The sequence below is a fragment of the Procambarus clarkii genome, chromosome 5 (assembly GCF_040958095.1).
Source record: "Procambarus clarkii isolate CNS0578487 chromosome 5, FALCON_Pclarkii_2.0, whole genome shotgun sequence".
Taxonomy (NCBI): Eukaryota; Metazoa; Arthropoda; class Malacostraca; order Decapoda; family Cambaridae; genus Procambarus; species Procambarus clarkii.
The window spans coordinates 33,958,673-33,984,449 of record NC_091154.1 but is presented as its reverse complement, the minus strand read 5'-3'; the positions used below and the strand labels follow the sequence as shown (position 1 = coordinate 33,984,449).

The 25,777-nt window shown below is 41.8% G+C and overlaps 1 protein-coding gene across 2 annotated transcripts in view; it reads right to left on the bottom strand.

The window, feature by feature from the left end:
- Positions 1-25,441, bottom strand: part of LOC123762830 (ubiquitin carboxyl-terminal hydrolase MINDY-1) — a 28,707-nt gene extending 3,266 nt beyond the window's left edge. The window contains exons 1-8 of one of the 2 annotated variants that reach the window (XM_045749596.2): positions 25,290-25,441; positions 22,503-23,251; positions 18,847-19,046; positions 18,190-18,389; positions 14,060-14,202; positions 13,684-13,880; positions 873-977; positions 97-259 (exon numbers count right to left, since the gene is read on the bottom strand). In XM_045749596.2, the coding sequence (XP_045605552.2) occupies positions 97-259; positions 873-977; positions 13,684-13,880; positions 14,060-14,202; positions 18,190-18,389; positions 18,847-19,046; positions 22,503-23,251; positions 25,290-25,302 (1,770 nt within the window). In that variant the 5' untranslated portion in view covers positions 25,303-25,441. The remainder of the gene's footprint in view (positions 1-96; positions 260-872; positions 978-13,683; positions 13,881-14,059; positions 14,203-18,189; positions 18,390-18,846; positions 19,047-22,502; positions 23,252-25,289) is intronic. The other variant, XM_045749603.2, reaches the window with a different exon arrangement.
- Positions 25,442-25,777: the final 336 nt, after the last annotated feature.

Here is a 25,777-nt window from a genome sequence, read left to right as displayed (position 1 = left end):
CCCCATAACTGCTCTTCAAGGGTTATATTGGAACAATATTACACAATTCTTTATATAAAAAAAAACTAGAAACAATAGTAGATTTTTGAAGCTTACCTCCTTTTTCTTTTTCTCCTCTTGTGTATGCGGTGGGTGCTGGGGTGAATGGTGAGTCTGTGGTGGTGGAGAATCAGTTGTCTGTTGTGGTGCATTAGCTTCAGCCTCTGCCTCGGCTGCTAACCGGTTTTCTTCCTCTTGCAACTTTTTAGCTATTTCCTCACTGAGTGGGGGGAAAAAAAATTAATGATTTCAGTCACCATCAATCATGCCTATAGACCTTAAAAGCAGACAAAGACAGTGGGAGTGATGCATCTTGCACTACACAAACCACAGGAAAGCACAGATGAACCAATCAACATTCTACAGCTGATAAAGTTTTTTACCCAACTCTCTACCACAATCTACAATTACGATAAGAAAAAACCAGTGTTGAATGTAATGAAACACCATTTTCTAGACGAATCCCGGAGGCTCTCCCGGAGCTATCCAGGCTGAATGAATATGCACAACTTTCTGGCATAAGTTAACGTGCATGGAGTTCTTGCCTACCGGGGATCACGAGCCAGAACCTGGCCCCCTCGGAGAGGCACGAGGCGCAATGGCCTATAGGAACTCCCATGTGGTTGGGAGTTGACTGATGCCAGAAAGTTATACATATCCATTCAGCCTGGGTAGCTCTGGGGAGCCGACAGGGCTCCCCCCAGAAAATGTGCAAGATCAGTACACACACAGTAGACACACACACAAGTATTTTACACAAAAACACCATCTTGTAAATCTAAAGCAGGGGGGTATCCATTTCTTTATACAACTATCTTCAAGAGAGCACTCACTCGGACATATTATGTAGGCCAAGCGAGTCCTTCAAACGCTCAAACGATTGTTGCTGCTGCTGTTGTAAATCCACTTCATGCTGAAGCATCGCTGCCAACTGTTGACTGAATAGTTTCACCAAATTACAAAATAATGAAAACAAATATTACTTCGGTGGACTTTGATACAAGAACATAATCACTTAACTCACTGTTGACAGTGCTTGTGAAACCCAGTTAATATCCCAATCTGAATTTATTAAATTTATGAGTAAAAATACGCCTGATAAAATTTAATTTGAGCAGCATACAAACATTTATTTACACTACAGTATTTAAAGAATTACTAGCATTAAAGACTTTGCAACTCCCCAAATTCACAAAAATTATTAGTAAATGCAATAACTACTGCATTCCAAGATATTACAAATTTAATAAATACGGTATATACATACTTCAGTCATAGTGATTATATGGTACTGTAATGAGCAGAGGCTAGTGTAGTAAGCATTGGGTAATAATGGATGGTTGCAGTGACGAGTAAATGTGTTGTCTGTGGCGGAGACACACACACAGGACAGAGCAATATATGATAAAGGTTTTCAAGCATTTTGGGGCATAAACAAGGGAATTTAAAACAGGATTCTGAAACTTTCCAAACACGTCAGAAGTTTCAACAATGGGAATAATATGGAGAAAGCGTATCTTGGGGATAATACTGTAAGTTTGGGAAAATGATTGTGGAAGAGTCGAATGGCCTTCTAGTTAGCATTACATGTACTGAGAAAAAACTAACAGGTTTCAAAAATGGATTGGTTACGTACATAATTCAGAAGTCGTAGTTAAATGTGATGCATCTAATACGAGCCAACAAGCCTGGTGTAATAAATCCCCATTCTTATATTATGTTGTTATGGGTGAATTTGAATGTCTGTAGTGGCAATTATTTTAACATTTTAGAGGGTATGACAACATAAATCTCTGCCTCATGTATGCAAGCTAACAGCTCTCTCAATCACAACCTTACCCAACTTATTTTACCCAGAACACAATCCACCAAACTTTTTTTCCATTCATGTTCCCAATTACTGAGTTCACAAGAGTGAATAGAAAAGTGCCCAATTACAGTACAGTATCTCAATCCATCCAGGATTCGAACTCCGATAATCTCACTTGTGAGACAGGCATGACAATACTGCACCACAGGGTGTTGTCATGAGTCATGTTATGATGACTCTGTAGTGCTCACCAGTCATGTCTATGAGGAGCAAGACCTGGCTCCTTGAGCACCACTTCCTAGCTTTATGAACCTAATGCATTTAAATTTCTTATTCTATTTGTTTGTCATATTTGCTCTTGAAGCTGTGGATGAAGGTGGCTTCCACGACTATTATATGTATTCCACCTGCTGAACACCCTCCTCAATGTATATTAATATTCTCTCAATGCTCTGCACAATATGCATTTACAGCTTCCACCTATGTCCTATTTTCAAATTGATAAGCTGTCTTTGTCCACTTCATTTATTCCCCCTCAATATTTTGTATACAGTTATCATATTCTCCCTCTCTCTCCTCTCCTCTGGGGTTGCCAGATTCAATTCACAACCTGTCTTAAGGGATGGGAAACTAAAATTATTTGAATTATGTGAAAATTACTTATAAATGAAACAAATCTCCAACTTGTTGGCTTCAGCGTCGTGAAAGCCATCCCAATATTTTCAGAAATGGATTTTAGACGATTTAAAAAAAAAAAAAAGTTTGTTGACAAGGAGAACAGTTATTAATCGGAACTGAGGGATAATGCAGTAATAAAGAGATGCAAGCACCTGTCTGATGCACGAAGAAGAAGAATAGTAGTAAAAAGTGTGCACAATGTGGATATGCAGCTGGTACCTTTATAGCATTGCCAAGTAATACATAACACAAATACAGTGGTACCTTCGTTTACGATCCTAATCTGTTCTCAGAGACGTGTCGTCAGCCAAAACGAATTTTCCCATAAGAAATAATGTAAATTGAATTAATCCGTTGCACACCCCCAAAAATATTAACTTAAAAATACATTTTATACCAAATAACACTCATTTTCTACTAGCTACAATACAGTATGTATATCTTACCTTGAATGGGTACTCTTGTTGGCATATGGAAGACAGTGAGGAAGAGGAGAGGTTTATGTTTGGAAGGGAAGGGGAGGGGGGAGGGGAGTCCCCTTCCATTATAACATTGGGAAGTGATCAATTTTCTGGGGTATTCTCTCTATGTTTTGCAGGCATATCACTAGGACCTGGTTGTGGCTCACTGCTTGCTTGTCTTACTAAATCTGTCTAAAGACACTTGTTTTTCCCTACGTTTTAACACTTTTCTGTAGCGAGACATCACATTCATTCACTATGAATGATCGTGTTTTTCCTCTATCGTCTTCCTCAATTATTTTCTTAGGTTGAACTTTACCACTGACTTTCTTGGGACCCATGGCATGATATAAAAAACTTTGTTAAAAAAACAAAAAAAAAGCAGGCAAACAAGGAAATTCTTTACAAAGACTTCAAGCGCAGCCACGGTCGTAACTACATGGGATAGACTTGTAAACAAACTGAGCGTGCCTCGTCCCACGCCCCCAGCACCATGTGCTTGTTCGATCTACATGCATATGAACAGATGTCGTCTTCCAAGTAAACCATCGTTCACTAATTCAAATTTCACTAAAAAATTTGACGTCGTGTTCCAAAAAAATTTGCCTTCTAGGGCAGTCGTCAACCGAGATTCCACTAATAATGAGTAGGTATGTTATTATGCTCTATTTTGTTATATATTACAAATATATTGCCCAATGTTAATATCCGTTACTTTCACCAATGTCAAAAAAATATTTTTTCAAGGGATTTTTTTGTTTTCCTTTGTTTATTATCTGATTTTGTTGTAACCTCTATATCCTGGAGAGTGCATACCTGCCCCTAACTATGTGAAGATAGAATAAGTAAGTAAGTAATTATCAAAAGAAGGCACCAAACCGGGAAGGCTATGTAGCACCATCAAATACGCAAAATAATCAGAGGGCGCTAAATATCACCAAGGATGCCAATACGAGAACAAAAACGCATAAGGCGAACGATATCAAAAGTATCCGAGTCACCAAGAATTCTATCGAGGGACAGGTGACCGCGAGGGGCGGTCGGAAAGCAAGACACACGCTCGTCCTGGAAGTCAGGACATTCAAGAAGGACATGCACGACCGTAAGAGGGACAATGCAACTAGGACAATAAGGAGCATGGCGGCGCTCCATCAAGTGACCATGGGTTAAGCGAGTATGGCCAATACGCAACCTCGCCAGAGCTGTTTCCCACCGCCGGTTACGGTGGAAGGAGGACGGCCACGAGGAAACACAACATTTAAGAGTACGTAGCTTGTTACCAGTAACAGACAACCAAGAAGCCTGCCAAAGGGTAAGGACTGAGGAATGGATAACCGGGTAAAAGTCGGAATACGGAATGCCTTTACGAGAGATGGGACAAGAGTGGACAGCTTCCTTAGCGGCAGCATCCGCACGCTCATTTAAAGACACGCCAATATGGCTGGGAACCCAACAAAACTCAACCGACTTAAATTTACTGTGAACGAGAAACAGCCAATGCTGGATCTCGACAACTACTGGATGAACTGGATTAAAGCACCCGAGAGCCATGAGGGCACTACGAGAGTCAACAACAACCACAAAGGAAGACTGACAACGAGAAAGCAGGAGACGAAGAGCATAGAGAATAGCATAAAGTTCCGCTGTAAAGATGCTAGTCTCCGGAGGCAAGCGACACATATAAGTGCGATCAGGAAAAACAACAGAGTAGCCAACACCGTCCGCTGACTTAGACCCATCGGTGAAGACAGAAACGGAGCGGGAGTGAGAAGAAAAGTGCTCGAGGAAAAGGCGTTTTAGAACCGTAGGAGGGGTAAAAGCTTTAGTGATACGAGTCAAGGATGTACAAAACCGCGGAAGAGGGACCCTCCACGGGGGCAAAGAAGGAACAACACGAGGAGAAACATCAGAAATACGAACGGAAAGAGAATCCTGTAGGCGAGATAACCGGACAGAAAGAGGGAGGTGGTGAAGAGGAACAGGAACCGCAGGAGGGGTAAAAGTTAAAGCACGACAGAGGCGAGAGGAAGGATGTTGCAAGGACCGCGCAAGATAGCGAAGACAGTAGCGATCACGGCGGTCCTGGAGAGACAGGAAGCCAGTGTCAACATACAGGCTAAGGACGGGAGTCGAACGAAAGGCACCAGAACTGAGGCGCAACCCAGTATGGTGCAAAGCATCAAGACGGCGAAGAGTAGAAGGAGAAGCAGACGAGTAAGCAGGGCAACCATAATCGAGCTTAGACAGGACGAGAGAGGAATGTAAAGCAAGGAGAGTGCGCCTATCTGCCCCCCAAGAAGTATGGGACAAGACCCGAAGGAGGGTAAGGGCCTTAGAGCACTCAACACGGAGGTAAGAGATATGGGAAGACCAAGACAAACGAGTGTCAAGGAATAACCCCAAAAGCTTCGCGGAATCTTTGTATTCAAGGGGATGACCATAACGTGACAAAGAGGGACGAAGAACAACCCGTTTCCGCGTAAAAGTCATGGCACAAGTCTTAGAAGTAGAGAACTTGAAGCCATGACCTGTGGCCCAAGACGACACGGCATCAATTGCAAGTTGAAGCCGGCGTTGAAGGAGAGGCGAATCATCACCCTGACAACAAAGGGTAAGATCATCGACATAGAGAGGAGAAGACACCAGAAGGAAGAGAGGAAAGAAGACCATTGAGGGCAACCAGAAAAAGAGTAGTGCTCAGAACACTACCCTGGGGCACACCTTCGTATTGCTGAAAAGAGGGAGACAGAGCGGTACCAAGGCGCACCCGAAAGGAACGACGAGAGAGGAAGCTGCGGAGAAAGAGAGGGAGATGACCACGAAGGCCAAAAGAATGAAGTTGAGATAGGATATGATAACGCCAAGTGGTGTCGTAAGCCTTTTCTAGGTCAAAAAGGACGGCAACAACGGAGGTCTTCGCAGCAAAAGCAGTACGAATATAGACCTCCAAGTTCACCAGGACATCTGTCGTGCTGCGGCACTTGCGGAAACCAAATTGAGAAGGGGAGAGGAGGTGATGGTGTTCCAGGAACCACATCAGACGAACGTTAACCATACGTTCAAAGAGTTTGCAGACACAACTTGTGAGAGCAATAGGGCGAAAGTCCTTAGGGGAAGTACCCAGAGACCCCGGTTTGCGAACAGGGAGGACAACGGCATCGAGCCAGTCCTCAGGGACTGACGACGACTCCCAGATCCGATTATACAGACTCAGTAAATACTGAGACGTGCTCGGAGGGAGATGGCGAAGCATCTCATAATGAATACCATCGGAGCCCGCCGCCGTAGAACCGCAGAGGGCCAGGGCAGAACGAAGTTCAGAGAGAGAGAAGGGATCATTATAGGGAAGCTGAAGATGAGTGCAGAAATCTAAAGGACGAGACTCAAGGACAGGTTTACGAAGAAGGAAAGATTGGGGAAGATGAAGACCAGAGCTAACAGAAGAAAAGTGGGAACCCAGTTCGGAAGCGACCTGCAACGGGTCCGCCACAAGAGTATCATGGAGGTGAAGGACCGGTGAAACATCGGGAACGAACTTACCCGCTATCTTGCGGATACGCTTCCAGATCTGGGCCAGAGGGGTTTCGGACGTAATTGTCGAGACATAAGATGCCCAACATTCACGTTTAGCCGTACGGATGGCCCTACGGGCCACCGCACTCGCTTTCCGAAAGAAAAGAAAAGAATCGGTCGTCTGCCTACGGCGGTGCTTCTTCCAGGCTGCACGCTTACAGCGGACAGCCCGAGCACAGTCCGCATTCCACCAGGGAACGCACTTCCGTGGACCCCGAGAGGAAGAGCGAGGAATAGAGCGGAGGGCAGCGTCGAAGACAGTGTCATGAAAAAGGAGGAGAGCGCGAGAGAGGGGCAGAAGGGAGAGGTCAGAGAGAGTAGCACTGAGGGAAAATAGGGTCCAGTCCGCCTTAGCAAACTGCCACCTAGGGAAAGAGAGGGAAGGGCGAAAAGAGAAAAAGGAAACAAGGATGGGGAAATGATCACTTCCATGGAGGTCATCAAGAACCTGCCACGTGAAATCTAAGTAAAGAGAAGAAGAGCAGAGAGAAAGATCAAGACAAGAAAGGGTGCGAGTTCGAGAGTCCAAATGAGTGGGCTCACCAGAATTCAGAAGAGACAGGGAAGAAGAGAGGAGAAACGGCTCAAGGAGGCGACCCCGGGTATTCGTCAGAACGTCACCCCAAAGAGAATGACGACAATTGAAGTCACCCAGCAGGAGCACAGGCTCCGGCAAGGAGTCTAGGAGGTGTTTCAAATCAGGAAGAGAGAGCGGGACACTCGGGGGGAGATAAATGGAACAAACTGTGTACCATTTCCCCACAAAGATACGAGCAGCAGAACAATGGAGAGGTGAAGGAAAAAGTAAAGGAACAAAGGGAACATCAGCCCGAATCAAGAGAGCAGAAGAATTAGAAGCCCCAGCAATGGCTGGGGGGGGGGGGGAGAGAAAGGAATAGCCACGAAAACGACCAGGACGAGCACCAAGCATTGGCTCCTGGAGACAGACACAAAGGGGCGAAAACCGCGAAACCAGAAGTTGGAGTTCGAGGAAATTGGCGTAATAACCTCGAACGTTCCATTGAAGAATGGACAACGACGAGAAGAGAAAGGACAAAAACAGAGAACAAGGAAGAAACAAAGGCGAAAGACCAACAGAGCACGTTAAAGAATATCAGGGTCGGGATCAGGGTCAGCAAAGTCAGGGTTAGGGGGCATGGGTAAACTGAGCAAAGACGGAGGGAAGGAAACGGGAGAACAGATCAGAGGTGGGCGGGCAGGGTCCGGAGGAGGAGGAGGAGACAACGGAGAGGAGCAGTCAAGGACAGCAGCAGGAAGAGGGGGAGTAGAAAGAGAGGAGCGCACCCCAGCAAGAGCAGCAACCGAAAGGGAAGCAGGGGCCAAAGAAACCTCCATAGCAGGAACAGGGGGCGCAAGCACTGAAACGGGAGGGGAAGGAGCAACAGAGCCAGAAGGAGGAGCTGAGGAAGAAAGCGAAGCCTTCTTACCCGCCGGGGAAGAGGAAGGAGAGGAGCCAGGCTTACGCTTCTGACTTAAAGAGACCGGTGTCCCAGCAACTACGTACCGGGCAACGGATTCCAGTGTCTCAACAGGAGAAGCCGAACGAGAGCACACACGACGGCCGTTAGGAGAGCGATGGACATCCGCCCGCACCGACAGGCGGCGGGGAGAGCCGATAGATGGAGGAAGAGGATGGGAAGGAGGATCGGAGGGGGACGAGGAAGAAGACACAGAAGACACGACAGACCGGGTAGAAGGAAGGGGAACCCCAGACAGAGGACCAGGAGGAGGATCCTTCGGGAGAGAACCCAAGGGGACAGAGGAGGGGGCAGTGGGCGCATCAGGGTCCAAGGCCCGGAAACGGTTGTGAGTCTGAGGAAGGCGGGAAGGATGAGGAGAGGAAGAGCGCAACACGCGAGCATAAGAGATATTAGCATAAGGCGGGAGCCGGCGAACCTGGCGCCTCGCCTCAGGAAAAGATAAACGCTCCCGGTGCTTCAAGTTGAGGACGGCTGCCTCAAGCTTGTAATGGACACACGCACGGGAGAAGGTAGGATGGGCCTCACCGCAGTTGAGGCAACGAGCCTGGGGAGAAGCGCACTCCGACTTAAGAGTGACCTTCGCCACCACACAAAGGACAGAGAGAGACAGTCCCGGAGCAGCTGAGGGCACCATGCCCAAACCTCCAGCACTTGTTGCAGAGCCGAGGAGAAGGAATGTACTCCTGGACAGAGCACCTGGCACCAGCAAGAATGACAGAGGGTGGAAGGGTCCTACCATCAAAGGTAATCTTCACAACCCGGAGGGGTTGACGGCGACTACCACGAGGGGGACGAGTAAACGTGTCCACCTGGAGAATAGAGTGGCCCTGGGCAGCGAGGATATGTCGAATATCGTCGTGGCAGTCGCGCAGGTCCCGAACACCGGTCGCAACATGGGGCGGGAGCAAAATAGTGCCAACACTGGCATTCAACTGAACGTTCTTCGAGACCCGAACGGGGGTCTCGCCAAGGCAGGATAAGGCAGCCAAGCGGGAAGCAGCATCCTGAGAAGGAGCAGCAACGACACGTGTACCGAGACGAGTGGGGTTGAAAGTAATGGAGGCATCCACGGAATCAATGAGATGTCGATGGAGGGAGAAATCGTCAGGAGGCGCAGAATCAAGAGGGAGGAGATCAAAATATTTGGCCCACGAAGCGGGACCAAACAAGGCTTGATAGGTAGCAGAACTGGAAGGAATCGAGCGAGGGCGGCCGTGACGAGGACGGCGGTAGGAACCCCCAGAGAGAGAGGGGTCAAAAGGCGCAGTAGTTACAACTAGAGAAGGAGCCGCGCCAGGGGACGAGGTAGTCACCACTGGGGGCTTGGGGCTCGACCCAACCACAGAGGAGGGAGGGGAGCCAGAGGAAGGAGTCAGAGAGGCCAAAGGAGGAGCAAGGTCGGGGCCCAATGCAGCGGAGGCTACAGAGCCCGGTCTTCCAATACGGACCGACTCGGGGGCTTGGTCGCCCACCCCACGAGCCTGAGAAGGTAAACCAGAAGAAGCCGAAGCAGGGGTAATCATCTTGACGAAAGAAAGAATTCACTCACGAATGTGCCCCCACACCCACCATGGAGCCACAATTAGAGGCAGGACACCCAACAAGAAGATATCGCCGATCTTGTCGGGGCCTCCTAGGGGTGCGTCGCGAGTATACGCCCCACAAACGCCACCTTAAGAAACCGACAGTCCGTCGAGATCGGGTTCAGTGACGAAGTGGGGATTGACAATAAAAGGTTCCCCTCGCTCTCGACGTCGGGTACTGCAGTTCTACGGGTGCATGAGTATGCCTCCTCAAGCACCCGGGCGTCAAAATAGAAGAAGTCCAAGGGAAGAACCAGAACGAGCAAAAGGTCGGTAGGAAACGGCAAGCAGATAGGAGAAGAGGGGGGAGAAAAACGAAACAGAAGGAAAAGGAAAAGATGCCCAGCAGAATTGGAGAGGACGGCAGCAGGAGCACAAGGCTAGAAAAGGACAGAGGACTGTCCCAAGGAGCATCACACTCCGGCAGCCGCCCACTAAGCCCCCACACGGCGACAACGAGCTGAGCGGGGAGGGGGGAAGATAGAATAAAATTGGTCAACAAATAAATCAGTCAACTGGCAGAACTTGGGACATTGAATTTCTTTTTAGTCGATTTTTTCACAAATTTCAAACTCAATTTTCTTTGTCTCTTTAGGTTGTTTTGATGATTAGGGATCAGATTATGGCTTTATCACTTACATAAAGTCTACCTCTAGATCACTTAAATCTAGATAATTAATCCTATATTTTGTTTGTGGAAGTTTTTTTTTACTTCATTTCAACACATTTACCTATAATTTTCACACACAGTATTTGAGTACGAATGCCAAACAATGTTTATTAAAACATTTCATCTTTCAAAGAATTTCAACTTTGAGTCCGCTTCAAAAATCCAGTTTGACCGATTCTCACCATTTTAATATACAGTGGTACCTCGCATAACGATCGCCCCAAAAGACGAACATTTTGGGTAACGAACGGCCCGATCAGCGTCAAATCGTCCCATATGACGAACGCTGGTTTGAGTAACGTCAACACCACACAGTGGGGTCGCGCTGCTTCTTGCACATTCCTAGACGCCTCCGACGATGCACATAAATTATGTTGTTCTTGCTTAAAGATGCTAATGATGCTGGGATATAAAAGGGTGACTGCTGAGATGTTGAAAAGCATTGACGTTTTTGTAGAAAAAAAGAAATGAAATGTCTTATATACAACAAATGTCAAAAAGGTTCGTTCGGTGTTGGCAGGTAGGCTGCTCTATTATAACAATCTTTCTTTGTTTCAAATGTGTTTCATTTGTTTTGTATTTGTCATTTACGTCTCAATAATGGAGAAGCCTACCTTACATACACTGAATAAACCATTATGACATTTTCCTTTCTTCAAATGTGTTCAATATTTATTTTTCATTTGTCTTATAGCAAAAGGTTTGTTCGGTGGTCGGCAGGTAGGCTGCTCCATGTTTCTTACATACAAAAAACGTAAATAATAAAAAAAAATGAAGAATTTTGAAAACCAGTACAAATGTCAAAAAGGTTCGTTCGGTGGTCTACAGGTCGGCTGCTCCATGTTTCTTAAATAAACAAAAATGAAAAATAAAAACTGTTGAAACAATTTGAAAAATGGACAAATGCCATAAAGGTTTGTTCAGTGTTTGTCGAGTAGGCTGCTCCATTATTGAGACGTAAGTGACAAATACAAAACAAATGGAACACATTTGAAACAAAGAAAGATTGTCATAATGGAGCAGCCTACCCAACAAACACTGAACGAACCTTTTGTAATAACGAATATGAAAGACAAGGGCTGCTGGCTGGGTTAGTACTGCGTGAACAACCATTTGTGGCACACGTGCCTCTGGCTCTCAAACACCTGTCCCACACGGTGTTGAAAGACTGCGCTCAATCGGTGCAATTCAGACCCTATTGTTTGAAGAACATAAGGGTCATAACATTGGTGAAGCTAGGCGCAATAAGGGCTTAACACAACGGTCGGATGCCAGTGATACAGCACCTATGAGGATGATACAGCGAGCGTATCCAGGTGTAGCTCTGAGCCCCACCCTTGCCATCTCGAATTTATATAGATGATACATAGATGAATCGTTTTCTGCGTTCAGTGATGATGCATCTGATACAAGTAGCATAGATGAAGTGTTAGCGGCTTCCATGGTGGTGTTCATTGATATTTTCAAGAATACCTGAATCTCTTCCTGACTGATGGACACTCTTTGAGGCTAGCTGAATCTCTTCCTGTGTGGGACCTTACAAAGCGATCTTTTCAAGACTACCTTACAAATTGAGCTTTTCCTATAATCGTTTCAATACTACTTTATGCTTTACAAGCTTGGCTACATACCACCTACAAGTACTAAAGCCAAGGGTGCACGCAAGTGCGTTATTTGCAAGAACACAGAACGATGAAACAGGAAATGAAAATCTATCTGTAGCTGGTGCAAGGAGAGCAAAGTCGCGCTGTGTACCATGGACTACTTCGTTGACTATTACGCACCTCCAAAGTAGAGTGTGTAATACAGTGTGTTACTGTGTAAATAGTATGTGAAACTGTACATATTGTAATTTTAGTGAATTTTTACCATGTAATATTGTGACAATAAACATTTATTGTGGACACATTACTGACACATGTATCACAGTTCCATGGAAAATTATGAACATTCTACTGTATACATATTGTAAAGGTCACAAATATGCATCATATACGATAAAAGAAACAAATAAAACCACATTGGAAATGCATAGAAAAAATATTTGAAAATATATTTGTGGCAACATGCGGTGCTTGAATGGCCTGCGCGACTGTGTCTGGGAGCTTCACACACGGGCGACCAGGCCCTGATGACGTCACAGAGCACCTTGTCCACGCCCTCACACCCAAAGTAAGTGGAATTTGGTAATTATTTTTACATAGACATGTTCAGGGAAGGTAATTTATCATTTTGCAAAGAAAAATGATATTTTGGGGAACATTTGATGTCATGCACTCTGGGGGAATTTCACAATAAACACAGTGCATCACACTGGTTACATGGGGGGACACTCGTTTTGTATGACGTCCGTTTCACATGACGAACATGGAACGGATTAAATTCGTTATGCGAGGTACCACTGTACTGTACTGTATATGTAGCGTGCACAGCTGTCTGTTCTACAATCCTATATTATGGATTTTTCAAACCCTAAATATTTGGAGTTTTACTTTTTTTGTCTAAATTTTGCACATATTTCAAATGTCACATTGACATTTTTTTTACAGTACACTATACTGAAAACCTATTTTCTAAATCTATGAAAATGAAGATCATATGCTATTCTGAGAGCATAACACCAAATGAACAATTGGTGATTAGCTTAGATCTTGCCATCAACTTCAGGACTTCAACCTCCCCCTATGTTTCAGTGTGAATACTGTGTCTGCTGTTCATTCTAGAACTGGTCTGGCCATAGGCTGTTTAAATTATTTTGAAAGAGTCCTTGTTTAGGTTTCTGAAACATTTTCCTTATGTTTGAAAGTTTGCCATATGATGCTGATGTCATCATATGCTACCATTATTAGTGTTTAAGTGTCTATTCGCCAAGTTTCTCTCCCATTCTGAAACCTATAGCTCCTCTCTCTTATGACAGTGTATCTATGTCTCATTTTTTCCTTCCTCTCTTCATTACCTTACATTTGTAAGGAAATTGAAATCTAGCAGCCATTTTTTTACCAACTCATGTGTGTGCCAAGTTTCCTGCAACACACCTCAGCATCCTACAGTTTCTACTTTTGTCCATTTTTCATGCAAACATTTGCATGTTAAAATGGACACCCTTTAGTAGGCTGTTAACACAAATCAGAAGCAGCAACGGGTCGAAGACCAAGGGACTTTACTTGAGGGACTCTACTTGCTACAACTCACCCCATACACCCCACAGATGCTCTCACACACATACACACACACACACAAAGATAGAGAAGAAGCGTCACCAATTGTGAACAAAGCTGAAGATGAATTGAAAAGTAATTTGTTAAAAACAGTAATCAGATACGTCATTTATCATTATCACTACTACCAGTTTAAAAGATATTCTTACTCTGAACTAATCTGTTGTTGCATGGTCATATTCTGAGCACCATTAGTTGATGATGATGATGGTTCTGGGGCTGGAGGAATAGGCTCAAAATTTCCATTTACAAACTCTGAGAAAGTGGCATCCACATCATTAAGCGTTTCCCACACCATATTCTCATGCAGGAAGCCTTGGTCAGTTAGCAGCTGGTATAGTTGATCCTGAGGACATACATTTTCAATAATCACAGATCCCAATTTAATTTCTTCAATAATTCTACGTTCAGCACAAAGAAAATTATTTTGAATTTCAATTACTGTATGTATATCAAAGATCAAATGACAAGACATACTGATGTACAGGTGAAGAACAGAATTACAACCTTTGCCAGTAAACTTACCCCTCTTTTATATATAGTGGAAAAGTGGTTATTACGGAAGAGAACAGCTATTTCCTCACATGCTAGAGCAGAACCCAGTTCAAACAGTCCATGGATTGTCAGTTGGGATCCACTGTTGGTCATAAATTCCTCACACAACATTGCTAAAAAGTAAAAAAAAACATTAACAAGTAAATAACATGCTAACATTGTAATTTACTTCCCCTTTTATTACTGCAGGTATAGTACATACATACATACACACACAAGGGGCCTGTGGCTGACTGAACAGTGCTAAGGACTCGTAATCCCAGGGTCCGAGTTCGATCCCAGGCGCCAGCGGAAACAAATGGGCAGTTTCTTTCACCTTGATGCCACTGTTACCTAGCAGTAAACAGGTACCTGGGAGTTAGACAGCTGTTACGGGCTGCTTCCTGGTGGGTGGGTGGGTAGGGGTGCGTGCGTGTGTGGAAAAAACAAATTACTGTAGTAGTTAGCAATAGTCTATTGATGGTCGAGAAGCAGCCGAAAGAGCAGAGCTTAACCCCCGCAAGCACACCTAGGAGAATATATACATACATACACAAAATTATAGATCTGTATCATTGACAAGTGTAATAGTCCAAATATTGGAAAAATTATTAAAACTAAATGGGTGTAACACCTGGAGAGAGACGATATAATATCAGACAGACAGAATGGTTTTCGATCTGGAAGATCCTGTGTATTGAATTTACTCGGTTTCTATGATCGAACCACAGATTTTACAGGAAAGAGATGGTTGGGTTGACTGCATCTATCTGGACCTAAAAAATGCTTTCGACAGAGTTCCACATAAGAGGTTGTTCTGGAAACAAACATATTGGAGAGGTGACAGGTAAGCTCCTAACATGGATGAAAAATTTTCTGATAGAAAAATAAGGGCAGTAATTAGAGGCAATGTATCGGACTGGATAAATGTCACAAGTGAAGTACCACAGGGTTCAGTTCATGCATTGGTGATGTTCATTGTCTACATAAATGATCTGCCAGATGGAACACAGAATTATACGAACATGTTTGCTGATGATGCCAAGATAATAGGAAGGATAAGAAACTTAAATAATAGTAATGCCCTTCAAGAAGACCTGGACAAAATAAGTATATGGAGCATCACTTGGCAAGTGGAATTTAATGTGCATAAATACCATGTTATAGAATATGGAATAGGAGAACAGACCCCACGCAACCTATAAACTATGTGGAAAATCTTTAAAGACTTTTGATAAAGAATGAGATCTAGAGGTGGTTCTAGATAGAAAACTATCACCTGAAGACCACATAAAGAACGTTGTGCGAGGAGCCCATGCTATGCTTTCTAACTTCACAATTGCACTAAATACATGGATGGCGAAATACTAAAGAAATTTTTCACGACTTTTGTTAGGCCAAAGCTAGAATAAGCAGCGGTTGTATGGTGTCCATATATTAAGAAGCACATCAACAAACTGGAAAAGGTGCAAAGGCATGTCATTAAGTGGCTCCCAGAACTGAAGGACATGAGCTACGAGGAGAGGTTAGAGGTGTTAAATATGCCAAAACTAGAAGATAGATGAAAGAGGCGATATCACTATGTACAAAATAGTAACAGGACTCGAAAAACTGATAAGGAAGAATTCCCGAGATCTGGAACTTCAAGAACAAGAGGACACAGATTCAAGCTAAGGAAACAAAGGTGCCACAAAAACATTACAAAATTTTCTTTTGCAAACAGAGTGCTAAACAGTTGGAACAAGCTAAGTGAGGTGGTGGTGGTGGCCAAAACTGTCAGTAGTTTAAAAGTGTTATATAACAGTGCTGGGAAGACGAGACACCACTAGCATAGTAACACCCTGTAACTACACTTAGGTAATTACATATACACACACACACACATCCATACTCCATCCATACATACTTACAAGAGTTCTTACATTCTTATTCAGCCACTAGTGCACACAGCTTTTCCGGCAAGTCCTTAATCCTAATATTGCCCAGAATACGACCCGCCAAATTGTTTAACCAGGTACCCATTTTACTGTTGGGTAAACAGAGGCTACAGTTAAGAATTGGCACCCAGTAAATCCTCCTTGGCCAGGATACAAACCCAGGCCAAAGCGCTCGCGAAACGCCAGGCGAGTGTCTTACCACTACGCTACGGAGACTACTAGCAAATATAAATAGCAAATAGAATGGAATGTGGCAAATGCTCCATAACAGAGTGCAGAAAATTTCAGGCAACACTAAACCCACAAAGTACAGAATATAAAAAAATATTAGAAAAAAACTCAGCAAGGGAGAGAGATCTACGAGGGAGTACTGTATAGTAAACTATCACCAGATACCAAGGGAAGGCATAGGGGTAAATAGGTACACTTAGTTGTACCTATTTTCCTCTGGTCAACTTCTGAATTGTCTTTAAATACATTAACAGAAAAATGCTTACAAAAAATTTCACAACATTATGAGACTTCAATTAAAATGCTGTATGTCCTATAACACAAAACTAAGTTTTTAATGTAACGAAAGGCCCCTTTTCTGATGGCCCCCAGTAGTACCACAAGCTTAACTCTGGCACAACTAAATAAGCAAGGCTTCCAAAACCCATCCATCATCTTGCCAGAATCAGCCAAATTCAGAATCAGGTTCGCTCCATGAGGCAAAGGGGAACTTAAAGAGATCAGCGATTCAAAACCAGGAGAAAAAAAACACCAAAAAGCAAAGGTGCAACTAAACAACTAGGTAATGATCCTTACTGATCATTACCTAGGAGTAATGATCTTTACTGTTGGATAAATATTCTAACTGATTTATCTGACTGCCACCAGATGGCAACTTAGGTCAGGGTATCAGTCAGCCTGCACCCTCACTCTGAAGCCACCAGTATAACACCCCAGGAAAAAGTGAACACTCGGCCAGGGAAGCCATAAACCTACTGACTGGTATGTTAGATTGTGCTTGTGCATGTTAAAAGACCTGACAATTCTGTTGTCTTGCTCCTGTGTATATTAAAGAACTCGGCTAAAGTGCAAGGCACTTAACATGTACAAGCACAAAGTATAATTAATAATAATAATAATAATAATAATAATAATAAAAATAATAATAATATTTTTTAACACTTTCATGCACCCAGCACATGCGCCCCAGCCCAGCCCAAGATGGACCTGGCATTTCCTGGGAGCACGCACCCACACTAACATACTCTTTCCAGTGTTCTGACCTCAATTTTCGAGCTACGTCGTTCATTTTGGTATCAAATTGTTCGCAATCTAAGGAAGCACATCACAACACTTTCGTCCGTTTTTAATTGGCAAGATAACATATTAAAATGTTTAGTTCCCCGATTCATGTGCTTCATACTATTCTTTTTTTTTTTTTATCTTTATAAATCCTTGGGTGTATATAATTGTTTGGATATTTCCTGGCACAAATTTCAGTTAAATCATTGCAGGCTTTTTCCTTTGATTTTTTACGCTAGCTCGCATCCAAAAAACTGTATGCAATTAAGTTAATACTTTCGTCCGGTGGCGACGCAGTCTGTGTCAATAAATAAAGTGATGGATGTCTGCTGGTAATGCATGTTGCGTCAAAACTTAAAATATTTGTTAAAATTATATTTTTTATCCGAGTCCCATAATGATCGGAAACAAATATAATTTTAACTAACACTAAATTTTGACGCAACATGCGTCACCAGCGGACATCCGTCAATTTAGTTATTGACGCAGACTGTGTCGCCACCGGACGAAAGTATTAACTTAATTGCATATAGTTTTTTGGATGCAAGCTAGCATAAAAAATCAAACAAAGGAAAAAGCCTGCAATGATTTAACTGAAATTTGTGCCAGGAAATATCCAAACAATTATATACACCCAAGGCTTTATAAAGATAAAAAAAAAAAGAATAGCATGAAGCACAGGAATCGGAGAATTAAACTTTTTAATGGGTTATCTTGCCAATTAAAAACAGCTAAAAGAAATTGTAAGTATCTACCACTACTAAAAGAGGGCACCAAGTCAAATTTAGCCCTGTTTGTGTCAAGAGATATTCAGAATGTTCCAAGTATCACTCAGGATCCCAATACGAGAGCAAAAATCATATGGCAAATGACGGCAAAAGTATCCAATACCTTTTACAAGCAAATCATTGTTGTTAGTTCTGATAGCTTCTTCTCGCCAAGCGAAGATGTTGTTGGTCAGCTGGTTGTAGGATAGATCTTGAATAATAGCAGCAGCCTCACTGGAAGTATCTATCACCCATCCATGGTACAGCATAATGCCCAGCAAGTCAAACACACACAACTCGCCCGTAAATTCAAAGTCCCGAACTCTGTGAAACAGAAACTTGTCTAAGGGAAGTATAATAAAATGTATACAAAGATTTAGCAATACATCTGATTACATACACAATCATATAATCAATACTCCATTGCCACCTTCATGGGATGGGAAGGCATCATCCGAGTATACATTCAGCGTTGAATGAAATGAAATACCTCTTTCCGAGAAGTGACTTGGCAGTTTCCCCTAGCCATATGCTCTGGACAGATCCAGGTAGAAATACATCACTAGGCTCTGAGCGAATGAACAGTCTCATATCCAGCCAAGATAACTGCAGGTTATAATACACAGAAACCCTTCGCACTAAAGATGTACCAATGTATCGGTATCAGCCTATTTTTGTAATACTGTAGATTCAGAATAATTTTTTAAGCTATTGCCAATATCTTATTGCATGAACTATGGACAGTTCCACTGTAACTTTTCACAATAAAATGAAAACTCACCCTGAAAACTTAACATTAACATCAAGACCAGTAAGCAACTTGTGAAGTATACTGATAGCATCTTCAGTGTTTTGTTCAACATGGCGTCTCATCTCCGAGGGCAGAGATTTTCTTGGCAGATCAAATAGTGCGTTTCCAACAACTAGAACCAACTCTCCCCCAGTGATTTCTGTTCGGTCAGATGGGAGTGTGATCTGACCCTGTGAGAAAAATTAAAATCAGATTAACTTAAAATTGTTAATTCATGGCTAATCATTAATTGCCTTCATTTGTTACAGTACCATTAATTAAAATTAGGGATGCTTATCAATTTTATGATGAAAAAAATTTGCTCTTATGTAGTTTCTCTAATTTTTTCTTACAGAGACTAGCTACAATAGGACACACTGGCACATTAGACAAAATCTCTGTGGTAACATAACAGATAAAACCGAGCACGAGACCAGGTAAAATCAACAAAAATACCTACCAGGTATATATTTTTTTTTAAACTTAATGGGAAATATTGTTCATTAGGAGCAAGTAGAATGAAATTGCCAGCGTCTGGGCCACTATCTCAAGTTATTGGGGTTCAAATCAGATTTAATACTAATATACCTTCACAGAAACATCGATAAAATGAATTGCTGAATGGTTCCCACAGTTAGGGACAGGCAGTCTGTTAGGCATATTGAGGTTCACCTGAGCCAGGGGTGGGGAACCTTATTAGAAAGTGCATGATTTGGCAATAATTCTCTTAAAAGTTCTATAGTGCCAATGGAGAAAAATATGATTGAAAGTATTCTTAGAAGAACCTTCTTCAGGTGAGCAATAACTGTATTATCTTGGGTATAACTGTATCTTGGGTACCAATTTACTGCTAGATGAACAGAAGCATCAGAGGAGACAGCATTGCCAAAATGCTTCTGTCCTACCATGGGAATCAAACCCAAGACCTTACTGGCTGTAACCTGACTGTTTGCAACTGCACCACATGATATTATATATAAAATTATACACCCATGTCTTTAGATATAATGCTTATCGAGCTACTGTACATTGAGAAAATCCACACGAGCCGTGATGAGAGTTTAAACCTATGTGCTGTGTGTTCCCAGATGCACCCTCTAGTCGACTACGCCTTCAAAGGCTCGAACCCTCATCATGGCTCCTGTGGATCTTCTCATTGATATATCACGTTAATGTAATTTCTGTGTATACTGTCCAGTCTTAATAAAAATATACAAGTCCTCTCTAGCCCTCTGGATGCCAGTATTTTGCAAGGTAGGTACAGGTATGTCTATTTTTAATATTATAATTAATTTTGTCTGGGGCAGGAAGCCTGTGTGTATACTGTATACAGTATACTTAGGCTTATATTGAGGATCCCCCTAAAGGTCAAACTACTCACCCTTCTCAGGATGCAACCCCACAACAGTGCCTAACTCCTGAATACTTATTTAGTGCTAGGTGAAAGGAAATGTGCCCAACCATTCTGTCCTGCCTGGGAATCAAACCTGGGATCCTTGATCAAGTCTCTTAGAATAAGGCCAACTGTACTACATGATCCAAGTATGACCATATACATAACTGTACAGTATAGGGTACAATCTAGACTCGACGAACAATATGGAATCAACTGCAATTCGTCGTAGTGAGGGATTCGTTGCAACTAGAAATGCATCCAAGACTTATTTCTCATGGCCTATGTACTAATTTCACTTGGCAACATTTTAATTTCAACTTAATATGACAGACAACTACCAAATGAACACATCTGCAAAGAAATTTAACATCTACTTTATCTCTCACATCCCCAGCCTCAAAACACTTTTGAAAAAGGTAGCTGGGGCCATACCTGAGTGAACAAAAATCTTGCCAACTCAAAATGATTAACCATAGAATTTGGTTTTAAATATCAGTCCCTCACGCAGTCTCTGTGGGACAGTGGTAAGACATTCGCCCCGTCTTCAAGAACAATTTGGCCTGGGTTCGTATCTTGGCCAGGGAGGGTTGACTAGGCATCAATCTTTAACTATACACCTCTGTTCATCCAGCAGCGAAAGGGTACCTGGTTGTTAAACAATTTGGCAGGTTGTACTCTAGGAAAAATTAAGATTAAGGACCTGCCCAAAATATGCATACTAGTGGTTTTATAAGAATGTAAGATCTCATGTACTGTATATATAAATAAATATATCTTCAATAACTTTACCAAGGACCCCAATATTTTATGTAATACTGAGTCCATCTACAAAAAAACCATCTCAAATGTGATTTAAGGCCATAATGAGAGTTACCATTTATAACTTAATGTTCCCAATGCTCTATGGATTTATATCACACTGAAATTTTAATTTCAACCTTGGTACAACAGTTATGTTGCACAGGCACTATAGGTTTTTTAGGCTCCAGTGGCCAGATACAGGCAACTATATCTTCACAGGGTTTAGTAATACTGTACAAGGGGGTTTCATTATCTACTTGCAATCGGGGATCCCAGGTTCGAATCCCAGCCATAAAATAGGTTAGTCATTAGCTTAGGGGAACAGCGATAAGCCTAACAGGGTTCCTGTCACTGACAATTGGAAACCAAATGATGCAGGTAACAATTTGTTTTTTGTTCACTTAAAAAGGTAGCTTATTGTCTTATGTATAACCATTTGCCAATTTTAGTTATTGCCGGGTTTTTTGAAAAATGCTGTGACTATGGTTTACATTTATATGGATGTAATGGAGTTAACCAAGACCAATGAACAAATTCTGCTATTGCTTTTAATTGATTACCAAGCACCAAGTTTACTGTGTACTAGTAGTCTGCAATTATCAGCATCTCAATACTGTACTGTATGGTCTTTTCTTCGTGTTCTGGGTTCAAGTTCGTTAACGCACCTAACCTTCTCCACTCACTACTGCCCTCAGTATGGGTATGAGGTACATAATAAACGTTCGTACCTCCAGTGACAATCTATTTCCGAATGAAGTTCCCAGACAGAACAGCAAAGAAATGCAGCAAAGAAAATGGCAAGATTACTTATTTGAGCTGTGCAAGGGCCAGGTTTGTGTTATATAGGTGTACATATTACATTGTAAGCCTATATACAGTGCTCACTGGTTTTGCTAATTATGTGTACATAAATTATGTAAACCAAAGATAAAGCCACGAGCATATCAATTACACACTTCATCATTTGAGACCTCTCACTCCTACATCATGAATCGGCAAACTGTGCATTGTAGTGCACTCTATGACCCCTCCACTACTAATACTGTAAGCCCACACGCACTTCATATAACCAGAAAAGAATCATTTGTTTTGTATAGACAATATGACAATTTTTATGAATTTAAAAAATAATTAAAACTGTCCATTTTGAAACTGAAGAGAAATAAATGCCCTTTGTTACCAATGAAAGGCATAGAAAACAATTATCATATTTAGGAAGAAAAAATACTTGTGTTATGCCTATTTTATACACTGTTTATACACTATACTATTTCAGTACTGCCCTGTATTAGCATTACTAGAAATTATGAATAAAGTCCTTAGAAATTCCATTAGGAATACTGTACCATAATTAAAAATATATTACCTCAAAACTAAGCAAGTGTTGGCAAAGAATGAGAGCACAATATAGCACAAGCTTGAATAGAAATGCAAATTAATTTTGACCTACCTTGAGAATCATAACATTAACAATTGCAATAAGAGGACATGGACCATTATTGTTTTGTGTGATGATGGGCACCTCAATGTCCTGCCACTTTATTTTCTTTATCTTGTGCACCACATCAGAAGGGTCAACAGGTTGTGGATCAGGACTGCGCTTTTCTGCACTTTGAACACCTGCAACTGCCGACGAGACTGTTGGTTGTGATATTTGGGGCTGGGAGGCCTTAGTAGGGATCTCCTCAGCTTCAGGAAGAATACCCATGGAAGGCAGCACCGATTCTCCCTGTGATATCCAGCCACAAACATCACTACAGTCTTTCCCTTTGTTATCACCTTTATCAAGATTCACACTAAGTTGCTCCACTAGTTCCGAGCTTATTCGTTCATGGTTTCCACTGGAGGCAATCGACTCATTTTTCAATTCACTCCCAAAACTCTCAACAAGAAGATCTGGTAAACCTACTGCACTTTGTTTTTCAGGAATGTCCTCTACAGTTGGCACTATGGTTAAATTTCCTAAGTTTCTCTCCTCCTGCTCCATTTGTGATGAAGTTAAGGAGGTATGGGAAGTTTCAGAAGGCACTTTGGGGGACACACAAACTGGGTCCTGAGTACCAGCAGACACACAAACAACATTTTCTGGCCCATGCTCCGAGTTTCTCTCCCTCGCTCCTGATGCTGTTGTATCAGCCACAGCAGGTATACCTTCAGAGCTTGTCAACTCCCCCTCACCCACATTACATGCAGACTTCCCTGAAAAACAAAAAGTACTTGTGCATTTAGTCTCCTTGTCCAAATACAATAACAAACAATTATTACAATTTGCATCATAATTGCATAAGTAAAATAATATACAGTACAGTACTGTGTAAGCAGTGAAAGGATAGATTCTTATAAAAAGCCATGCATTTTCTGTAAGCAAATAGACATCTCTGCATGATGTCTAATCTCTGTATTATACATCAAATAGTATTATCAGCTACTAACTGGACGGTTTGAAATCGCTAAATATGAATTGCAAAAGACGAGGGTCATGATAAGTAGGGATCTTGAGTAAAACAAAAAATGTAAATGGTCAAAATAAGGCAAATAGAATACTGGGATTCAAATCCAAAAATGTTAGCAATAAGACATTTAATACACAAGGAAATCACGCCTACATGATACATCAATGTCTAATGTTATTCTTCAGCTTTATCTTTACCTTGTTAAGCCCCATTTAGATTATACAGTTCAGTTTTGATCACCATACTATAGAATGGACATAAATTCATTTGAATATGTACAGAGAAGGATGACAGTTAATTCCAGAAATTAAAACCCTTAAGAGAGCAATTAAAAAAGTTTAAATTAAATTCCCTATAAAGGCAGAACTTTGAGGAAGCATGACTAAAATGTACAATTGGATGAAAGCGCGTAATAGAGGTTAAATGTATCAACACATTATAGAACAAAAAAATGGATATATCTTTATACAAATTGGATATTTACCAACTCCTTATTACGACTATTAAATAGCTTGGTCGATAGAGCACCAGCCTCACACGAGTGGGGTCCATGGTGCGAGTCTCCTACAGCCCAGAGGAACGCAATGGATATCTACTGGTTCTGAGCGCCCCATTCCCCCCCCCCCCCACACACAAAAAAAAAAACTGAATATGTGTTGTGACAAATGAGTAATTTAGCTAGGGGTACCTAGATGTGTCTTGTTATCCTTGAAAATTTTATTGTGAACTAGATACAGTATAACATTATGCTACGAGTACTGATATTTTTTCACTATGCCTACTTGATCTTAAAACAAATTTACCTAGTAGGGGTTCAAGTCTAGATCAGTGTGGACTGTGCCGTATCAGTCACCTGTATGCAAGAGAACATTTTCAAGAAAGAACAAGTTGGCAAAAATTAAACTGGAACTGCACTAACACTTTAGTTGATGCACGGCATCCCATTGTTACTTCTCCGTTACTAGGCCTTCTCAATACAAAGAGAGGTCGATATTCCCTTACAATAATATTACAGAGAGACTATCCAAAATTATATTAGGAGTTGAACATGACAAAAAATAAACATGTGGACCTTTTTAACTAATCTGTTGTGCTCCAAATGCTTTTATGCAAGTGTTTCTTATGGTAGATAGTAGGTTAACAACTGCCTTCTCACCATGTAAATATTTCCTTGCTGTAATAAAACCAATTAATGCCTCCGTCAAACAATGATTGAAAGTCATTGCATTGTACAAAAACCGAGAAAACCTATTTCCTTGAATAAATTAAAACTTACGACAATGACCATGTAAATAGTGCATGTGCCTTACTAAGCGAATAAAAAGGTTATGCCATGAGGGGAACTGACATTATTCATGCTTCTATAATAATAATAATAATAATAATAATAATGTATTCACAAGAAAGTACAATGGGTTGGCGAAATTACATAAGATTGGTATTTTTACATTCTTACAAAGCCACTAACACGCATTGCGTTTCAGGAAGTTTCTAAAAAAAAAGCAATAAAACTGTGAAAATTTCATTTGATAAGCATAACAATTTCCTCCAAGATGGATTTTTTTGGTAGTAAAAGCATTAAACTGATAATGTGTATTAACTCGCTGTCAATATCTTAAAACACATCGCCCTATAATGCGTGTCTGCTAAAATATCCCCACAAGAAATCCACCATCCGTTCGAACGCCAATTTGCATGCTGTTAAAGCCTGACACGGGGCCCACAAGCTCTCTAGCTGACCATCACCATCCCCCCACCACCACCAATTGGAAGGCGAGACTCACCTGGCGCATCCATAGTTAGTGCATGTTGAGTGTGGAGGGCGGGACCATCACTATTCTAGGTGGGGTGGAGGCAGACGGGCCGCCAGACGCCCAACATCTGTAGTAAACAAACACGACTGATGGTCGCCAGCGCCACCTCCTCCCAGCGGCCAACCTCCCTAACTACACACACACACACACACATATACATTATTATTTTTATTATTAAACACAAAAAGTCATGTTGGGGCCAGTTCAATTATTACTCTCCCTTATTTTGGACAATTTTATAAACCTATAAATCTTATCTTATGTTATCTAAATGTCAAGCTCTATAGCCCGAAACGCTGTGCGTATTAAGGGTTTTAGGCATAGCTTGTATTAGTTCTATCTAGAAATCCAATATTTTGTTTGTAACTCATCTTGTATGTATGTATTTTTACCTGAATAAACATTTATTTATTTACTTATTTATTTATTTATTAAAAGGATAAAGCCAGCATCGTACA